The 9,070-nt window shown below is 45.4% G+C and overlaps 1 protein-coding gene across 2 annotated transcripts in view; it reads left to right on the top strand.

Annotated features, from left to right (window-relative positions):
- KAZN (kazrin, periplakin interacting protein) overlaps nt 1-4,297 on the top strand; it is a 172,858-nt gene extending 168,561 nt beyond the window's left edge. For both annotated transcript variants that reach the window (XM_042479508.1, XM_042479509.1), the window contains 3 exons: nt 1,005-1,135; nt 2,669-2,719; nt 3,935-4,297. In XM_042479508.1, the coding sequence (XP_042335442.1) occupies nt 1,005-1,135; nt 2,669-2,719; nt 3,935-4,102 (350 nt within the window). In that variant the 3' untranslated portion in view covers nt 4,103-4,297. The remainder of the gene's footprint in view (nt 1-1,004; nt 1,136-2,668; nt 2,720-3,934) is intronic.
- Nucleotides 4,298-9,070: the final 4,773 nt, after the last annotated feature.

The following is a 9,070-nucleotide window of genomic DNA, read 5'->3' as shown; positions in this document are numbered from 1 at the left end:
TATTATTATTATTATTATTATTATTATTATTATTATTATTATTATTATTACCCTGCCTCTTCCTGTAAGATCGAGGCGGCTAACAATCACATTAATATCGAATGCAATAATATAGCAATAAATCCAATACACAAATAAAACACAACACAGCTCTAATAGATGCATACAATATAAATAAATCCCCCCTCCCTCCTTACATATATAACATAATTTCTAATATCTAACATTCCAAGATCAGCCAACTTTTACGGATCTGAAGTCCATTTTTCTGCACCTGGGACCCCCCGGGGATGCCACAAACTGTCCAGACCTTTCCAAAGGGGCATCTACACTGTAGTAATAATGCAGTTTGACACCACTTTAACTGCCGTGGCTCCATCCTACAGAATCCTGGGATTTGTTGTTTGGAGAGGCACTAGTGCTCTTTGGCCAAGAAGGCAGAAGGCCTAGTGAAACTGCAAAACCCCAGGACTCCATAGACCGGAGCTACAGCTCTTAAAGGGGTGCCAACCTGCATTATTTCTAATAGATGCACCCCAAATTTCATTTAAAAAGATATTGTTCAGTGGTCTATATCCCATCTCCCTATGCAAGTGAGAAACAATAATCCCCTAGTGTCACCTTGACTTGCTCCTTTAGGTCTTAAAATTTCCAAACGGCAAAATATGGGGAGGGTGCTGACAAACAGTGAGCGACTGTGGTTTGTAATGAATGCATAATGATTGCAAGAGGCTGTTGCAAAGTCCCAAGTTTTGGCCCCAAAACTTGAGAGCCTGGTGTGATCCCAAGTTGGCAACCCTGTTCATCGTCCAGCCGATCATGGCTGCCTGCTGCCATCTGCCTCATCCCCAGTCCTTACCTGGCCAGACGAAATGGTAGCAGTTGTGCACTGGGAGCCCATTCCAACTTTGCACCCTGGTTTTGCCCCCATTTTGTTGCTTCCAGCAAGATGGAGACATGATGAAGAAACTCACCCACCGTCTCTTGGCTCTTTGCTTTTCCAGCGGTCCGAGTCAGCCCATGCCATTCCCGGCAGCCTTCCATCATCTCCGACGCATCAGCGGCGGAAGGGGACCGGTCGTCCACGCCGAGCGACATTAACTCGCCGCGGCACCGAACGCATTCGCTCTGCAATGTAAGGCGCCTCTGCAGGTCATTGGCTGTTCCTAACACGGTTCTCTTCTCTTTCTAACCCCGCTTGCCTGCTTTGCTGGTTGGTTCTCCCATCATCCTGGGAAAGGAAGGGGGATGCTTGGCTGCTTGTTTTGGCTGCTGCTGGTGCTGTCACTGTTGCTTCTGAATATGCACTCTTTTGAAAAGGAGAAATTTTATGTGCAACAAAATATTGCAGTTAAATGTCCCCGTATATTTTGCACTAGTCTGGCCTCATTTGGTGTACTGAGTTCAATTCTGGGCACCTCACTGTAAAAAGGATATAGGGTTCATCTACACTTGGGATTCCCAAACTTTGGACATCAACTCCGAGAAGCCTCAGCCAGCTTGGTCCACAGTCAGAAATTCTGGGAGCTGAAGTTCAAAACATCTGGAGGAGCAAAGTTTGGGAATCGCTGAAGAAACAGTGTAGTTTTGACGCTTTTAACTGCCATGGCTCCATGCTACGGATTCCTGGGATGTGTAGTTTGGCGAGGCGCTGGCCCTCTTTGGCAGAGAAGGCTGAAGACCTTGTAGAACGACAGATCCCAGGATTCCTTAGGATGGAGCCACTGCACTTAAAGTGGCATCAAACTGTATCAATGGGGCAGATTCAGGGAAGAGCAACTAGTATGATCAGAAGTACGGAAAACAAAACATGCGAAGAAAGGTTGAAGGAATTGGGCATGTTCATCCTGGTGATGTTTTGAAATATCTCTGCGGCTCCAGAGGGTATGACCAGGACTAATGGTTTTAAGTTAGGAGGGTAGGTTTTGATTCAACATTTGATTCAACATTGACAGTAAGAGGGTTTCAGTAATGCAACCAATGATCCAGAGAGGTGGCATCTTCCAAAAGAGGCTGACCCGCTGGAGATCCTTTAGCATTGAGCAGAGGGTTGGAACTGATGACCTTTGGGTTCCCTTCCAACTCTACCATTCTATGATTCTATACATAGAGAGATCTTGTAGCACCTTTGAGACTAACCAAAAGTAAGAAGTTAGCAGCATGAGCGTTCGTAGACTTAAGTTTACTTCCATCAAATGCATTTGACATCTTTAAATTTGATAATTCTGTGATTCTATGACTACATGTACACAGGAATCCAGACCATCTTGTAGTATCGTTCAGGTGCAAGCGGGGAATGAAGTGGGATGGAGAAAAACACACATACATACCAAAGTGTGTTGTTGTCCCTTTAGCATGCGCTGCCTGAGTGTTTCTTAACCTTTTGCAAAACCTGCCCTGCTGGGGACTTTCTTTGCTGTCATAGGAACAGAAGGCTCAGAAGGCAACATGTTTCTTTTTTCTTTGTGAACAATCTCACGCTATGTTTCCTCCTAACCCTAATTCTAACTCACCCACCCACAGCCTTTTAGAGGGAAGTCCAGGTTTTGGGGAGCTTTGGTGCTGTTGGATGCTTGCAAAACTGTCCCGATAGCAAGGCATGTCCTTTGTCTTTGCCACCTTTGCCTGCCCTGGGCATGCACTGAGACCGTCTCTTTTCTCCTGGCAGGGGGATAGTCCTGGACCGGTACAGAAAAACTTGCACAACCCAATTGTCCAGGTAAGAAATAACAGCGGGGCCTTGGTCTCCTTTGGCATCTGCTTCCAGGGCTCCCTGTGGATACCAAAATCTACTCAAGTCCCATTAAATACAGTGGTATAGTAAAATTGCCATATATAAAATGGCAAACTCAAGGCTTGCCTTTTGGAATATTTTTTTTGGGGGGGGGGGGGATATTTTCAAGCCATGGTTAGTTGAATCTGTGGATGCAGAATCTATGGATACGGAGAACCGACGGCACTTAAAATATGGTTATGTGAGAGGCAGCGTGGTGTAGTGGTTTGAATGTCAGCCTACGACTCTGGAGACCAAAGTTCAATTCCCGGCTTGGCCTTGAAACCCACTGGGTGACTTTGGGCAGGTGACACACTCTCAGCCTCAGAGGAAGGCCATGGCAAACCTCCTCTAAGAAATTCTTACCCAGAAAACCCAAAGATAAGGTCACCGTAAGTTGGAATCGAATGGGAGGCACACAACAGCAACAACAAATACTTAAGTGTACTTAATTTAGTTGCTAATGGAGAATATAGATACACTTGTCCCTCCATATTCGCCAGGGTTAGGGGCAGAAGACCCCCTTGAATGTGAAAACAAATGCAAATAACAAAACCATGTTTTTACCTGAGAGGACACCTCTCTAGGAATCTCTAGGTCCTCCGGCACAACTCTGTGGTCAACATCCAACAGACACTCACCATAGAGTTGCGCTGGAGGAGCTACAAAGGCCTAGTAGAGTGTCCTCTCTAGGAATCTCTAGGTCTTTCAGTGCCATTTTTAGTTAAAGTTGGCCATAGAGTTGCTCTGGAGGACCTAGATATTCCTAGAGAGAACATATTAATCAAATTCATAAATAATCAAAGCCACAAATATGGAGGGATGAGTGTGTGTGTGTATTGGTTGAATTCGGGGATGCAGAATCTGCAGATATGAAGAACCGACTGCACTTATAAGAGCCATGGTTGGTTGAATATATATATTGCAATACCTATATTGCAAGAGGACTGATATTTGCGTTTAGGGATTGTATGGACTGATATATAGCTTCAGTCCATACAATCCCTAAACCCAAATATCAGTCCTTTGCAATGACAGCCCTTTGCTTTTGCAAAGTGTTTGGAAAGTTTTGCAGGCAACACAGTCGCCTCTGGCCAGCGTGGACAAAGCAATCTCACCTGTATTCTTCTCTCTCTGTTTCCTTCCCCACTTTCTTTTCAGTCTTTAGAGGACCTCGAAGACCAAAAACGGAAAAAGAAGAAAGAGAAGATGGGCTTCGGGTCCATTTCCCGGGTCTTTGCCCGAGGGAAGCAGCGGAAATCGCTCGACCCGGGCCTCTTCGACGGTACCACTCCCGATTATTACATAGAAGAGGATGCCGACTGGTGACGGCCCGCCTTCCCAAACCCCCGCTTCTGGTGTGCGTGCGTGTATGCGAGTGTCTGTGTGCGCGAGCCAAACGCCTCTAAACCCGAAACCCGGCGGATCGTGAGCCTTTCTCGCTCTCTTTCTCTGCGTTGCCTCTTCTGTAACTCGCTGTACATAATCCCCCCCCTTAAAAAAAATCCCGTATGTGAAACCCCACTAACTGTTGTCTATGGAGCGATGCCAAGTCGTTGTTGTGTAACTTCCCCTTGTTCTGTTCTGGGGTGTGTTTTGTTAACCTTTGCGTTGAGTTTTCCTTCTCTCTCTCTTTCACTCTCTTCCTTTATTCTATTTCCTTTCCGTTTTTAAAGACCTCTCCTTCCTCTCTTGTCCCCACTCTTCTTTTTACAAAAACTTGAAAAACTTGAAGGACTGCTGTGTATTTGTACATAACAAGGACAACGACGACGAATATTGTGCACTGTGTTCCCGTAACATGTCTCTCGTCCCCCTTCCGGGGCCGAAAGTAAAACCCCGCTGATCTTCCTGCTCTCTTTTCCCCCCGATGTCAAGATTGCTGGAGTTTTACGGATCACGCGGTTTTCCCCAAGATGGCTGCCAGGAGCAAAAAACCCCGTACAGACCTCTGTTTTCGTGTGACAGACCAACTTTTGTGTAATGCGCCACGTCTTTTCACGCAGGAATGAGCCACGGCTATCGAGAGACGAGAGATCCGGCCATCAACGCAAACCTCCCTGGTCCAAATTAGACCTTTTCTCATTTTCCATTAGCAAAGTAGGGATCCGTTATTTATTTACTGTCAAAGAAAAGCGAATTGCTGTTTGGCGATACCAAAATCTGGGTTCCATGTTGGTGGCGCATGCTTGTTGAACCTCCTCTAAATTGTTTAAGGAGGATTTCAAGAGAGATCGGTTTATTTTAAGGTGCTAAACCTTGCTAAGGGGTACGCCATTTGGCATCTTGGTCGTTGGTCCTTGGATATTCGGACTAAACCCTGGAGCGGATTTCCCTCCCGATTCCCAGCAGAGCCTCCGTTGGATGAGGCTTAAATTGGGAGGAAAGTTCCCATTGGTGTGAATTGTCTGTTATGTGTTAACTGTTTTTAACACATACAAATAGGCGAGGAGTGTTTCTCGCACTTGCTATTTCCATGCACAGTGTCATGCTGTGCAATCTTTTTGCAGATGGATGTGCAAACGTAGACCTGAATCCTATTGTTGGTCCCAACTGGAGAAGGGCTGTTGAATCAATAGAGGTCCAGAATACATTGTAGAAACAATCCAGTTTGAGACCTCTTGAACTGCCCTGGCTCAGTGTTAGAGAATCCTGGGAATTGTAGTTCATTGTGGCACCAGTACCCTCCAACAGAGATGGCTAAATGTCTAGCATTCCCTAGCATTGAGCCAGGGCAGTTAAAGCAGTCTCAAACTGGATTAATTCTGCAGTGTGTTTTGGACCAGAGTTAACCTTTGATTCAACCATCCGTGCAAATCCTGCTCTGAGTCTGGATAAGCAAAGCCCCATTGAACTGTTCACCTAAATCCTAGTTACCTGGCTCACCTCTTACAGTCAGTTCAGTGAGTCTATTCCAGTTGGGACTGAACAACTGGAACTTGGCTGCCATGCGCAAAGCAGTTCCAAATTTCCAATTTGAAAACAAGTCCTCCCTTAACCCCCAAAAAGATCTAGTTGTCTGACTTTTTTCAGGCCAGGATCCCCCAAAACCATATAGATGTGCGTTCCTGCTCTCCCGCTCTCTTCCTAATTTTCTTTTCTGTTGTCGTTCTGTTTGTGTGTGGGTTTTTTTAATATATATAAATCTCTCTCTCTATATATATATATATGTCATGCATACTCATCTGGAATAATTTCTTAACTCTTCATTCTTTCTTTCTTCCTTCTTCTTATTCTCAATGCTCCTTCCCTCGTTGTTTAGTTTTTTAATTTATTTGCACAATACAGAGGATGTATTCTAACTAAATTATTTGCATAAATATTGGGATTTATATTTTTCCACGTTGGGGGTGTGGGGGGGTGTTCGGGATGGTTGCTGTTTTTATTCCTCTGCGCTCTTGAGCGTTGTCGCATTTGCAGAGGGGAAGGTGTGGTGGATTCAATGCCAAGAGAACAAATGTGACTTTGCTCCCTTTTCCTATGCCCCATCTCCACCCTGGTCCCACCCGATCCTGTAAAAAAGACATTTTTGGGCATCCCACACACAAAACATCACAGGCATCGCTCTCTCGCAGCATGGCAATTTCTGGTTGATCTCGCCAGATGCTACCACTGAGATCACAGTTGTTTGCTGTTTTCCATAGCTCTTGGTGCTTCAAAGGGTCCATTTTGAAATGGCAGCCTTTGGGGCATTTTGGCATAGTTGATGCCCAGGATTGGCAAAAACACCCATACTGAGACCTGCCATCACAGTCTAGATTTTGTAACTTTGGGCCCAAACAGACAGGCCAAAATAAAGCTGCTTAAGGTCACTTTGGAGGTGTGCTGTTTAAATGACGAGTCCAAAAGCCACACCAAAGGACTGGAGCACAGCTTTGGCGCAGCTTCTGGCCTCTTAAGATGCGTGTGTCATTTAAATAGCATACTTCCAAACTGACTCAAATACAGTAGCTTTATTTTGGCCTGTCTGTTTGGGCCCTTTGTGAACCTGCAGCTACATTGCAGAAATACAAAGAAGCCCTGTTAGCAAGTAGCAAAGATATACATTTGGGCACCGGCAAGAGAGCTCCAAAGCACATTGAGGATACTTGCACATCAGGAACCACCATGTGGCCCTAAAGAAGTCCAAAAACAACTCCAAAAAGCCCTTAGGTTCTCTCCAATGTATGGGGGACTTAAAGCCCAGGGGAGGCTCTTTTTAACATAGGAAGTGACTTCTGCTCGCTTGTTGCTTTTGTTGTGTGCCTTCAAGTTGTGTGCGACTTACGGCGACCCTATCTTGGGGTTTTCTTGGCAAGTTTCTCCAGAGCGGGTTTGCCATTGCCATACTCTGAGGCTGAGAGAGAGTTCCTCCAGAGCAACTCTATGGTCAACACCTGCCAGAGGTTGAGCATAGAACTGTGCTGCAAAGGCCTGGAGTAGTGTTCACTCTAGGAATCCATAGGTCCTCCAGCACAAAGTCTGGCGAATGTTGGCCATTGAATCGTGCTGGAGGACCTAAAGAGTCCTAGAGAGAACAACCTATTCATCGAATCCATGAATAATCAAAGCTGCAAATGCGGGGGGGGGAGCGTATTTGCGTTTTAGCGGTGCCCAAAAATATCTCGGTGGAGCTGCTCTTTGCAGTGCAAGGTGCCTCAAAAATGCCTCTCCGGAGCTGCTATTTGCATTAGCCCCCGTTCCATGATGGAGCACTTCTTTGCAGAGTTGCGATACAATCTCCCTCTCCTTCGCCCCGTCTTTTCCCTTCCCTTTTTCCAATTCCAAATTGAAGCAGCTAAACTCCTGGAATATATTTAGTCATTTCTTTTTTTTGTTGTCGTTATTATTCTTGTTGTCGGTGTTATTACTGTTATTGTTTCAGCTTTCTGTCTTTGTTTCTCTCTCTCTCTCTTTTTCGCTCTCTTTTTTTTGTAAATTAGGAAATAATTATTTTAAAAAAACAAAAACTAAGAAGGTGATTTATTTAAAAAGAGAACTACCATTCAGATAGCTTACGAATGATGGGTAACCTTAGATTTAACGTCTCCCTCCCTTCCACGGTTGTGCGGAAGGGAGAAACAATTCCTCGAAGGCATGGATGCAAATATGAAAATATTAAAAAAAGAGAAAAAAATACACACACACAACTAAATAAAGCTTATTTTAAAGTAATTGTGGTTCTCTGCGTGTCTGACTTGTTGGTTTGTGGATCCTGGCGTGCCAGAGCTCCAAGGATTGTCCACGAACTAAAAGGACCCTGTATATCTGTTAAGATCTTTGCCACGTAAATTGGATTTGATCACTGAAGACGGATACCTTTTTCTCAATGAGAGCGTCGTCCTGGGAGGTGACCATTGGAAAGCCCCACCTTGGGTCCTATGATGCGGGGAGGACCGTCTCTGCAATTTCTTCAAGCCTGGCATTGTTTGGGAACGTCCCCTTTTGGAACTACACCTCCCAGAATCCCCCTCAGCACAACCCAGCCCCATAAGCACCCTTCCCAAGCACTGGTTCGTATGTATTTCTGTCATGGTTGCCCATGTTGGTGGACCCTGTCATCCCTCTCTAGTGTTTGGTGTATCCACTTTGGACTTTTTTCTAGCTTTGCAAGGAACTGTCCAGAGGGCTGAGCTTGAGATCGGCTGGAAAACTTAGGACAGCGCCTTTCAAATCTGGAACAAAACTTGTAATGGGAGTTTTCTAGGTGTACCCACACAAACACATTTCGATGGTGGTGGCCACCCCTGACACAGCTGGAGAAGTAAGGTGCCATCTTTCTATTCACCACCATCTTAGTTGGCTAACTATTAGCCAGATTTCTCTGTCATGGTCCACGTTGCATAATGTTACGCATGCCTACGTAGCAGAGGTGCTAAGGAACCTTGTTTGTGAATTGTAAAGGTGTGTAATGGGACACCGGCCAGACTTCCCCAAGGGGCATCAGCACTCCCTCGGTGGTGTCCTGTTGTGCTTTAGTCTTGTTGTGCATTGGCACCCATTGTTTGTTGGGCCTGTTGTGCATTGGTACCCATTGTTTATCGGTCCTGTTCTACATTGGAACCCATTGTTTGTTGGTCCTGTTGTGTATTGGCACCCATTGTTCATTGGGCCTGTTGTGCATTTTCACCTTATATGCATTGGCCCCTGTGTTCTTTGGGCCTGTTGTGCATTTTCACCCTATATGGATTGGGCCTGTTGTGCATTGGCACCCATTGTTCATTGGTTCTGTTCTACATTGGCACCCATTGTTGGTTGGTCCTATTGTGCATTGGCACCCATTGCTGATTGGTCCTGTTATGCATTGGTACCCTGTTG

Source organism: Sceloporus undulatus, chromosome 7, assembly GCF_019175285.1.
Source record: "Sceloporus undulatus isolate JIND9_A2432 ecotype Alabama chromosome 7, SceUnd_v1.1, whole genome shotgun sequence".
Classification (NCBI taxonomy): Eukaryota; Metazoa; Chordata; class Lepidosauria; order Squamata; family Phrynosomatidae; genus Sceloporus; species Sceloporus undulatus.
Note: the sequence above shows the minus strand (reverse complement) of the source record. Positions and strands in the feature narration are given on the sequence as shown.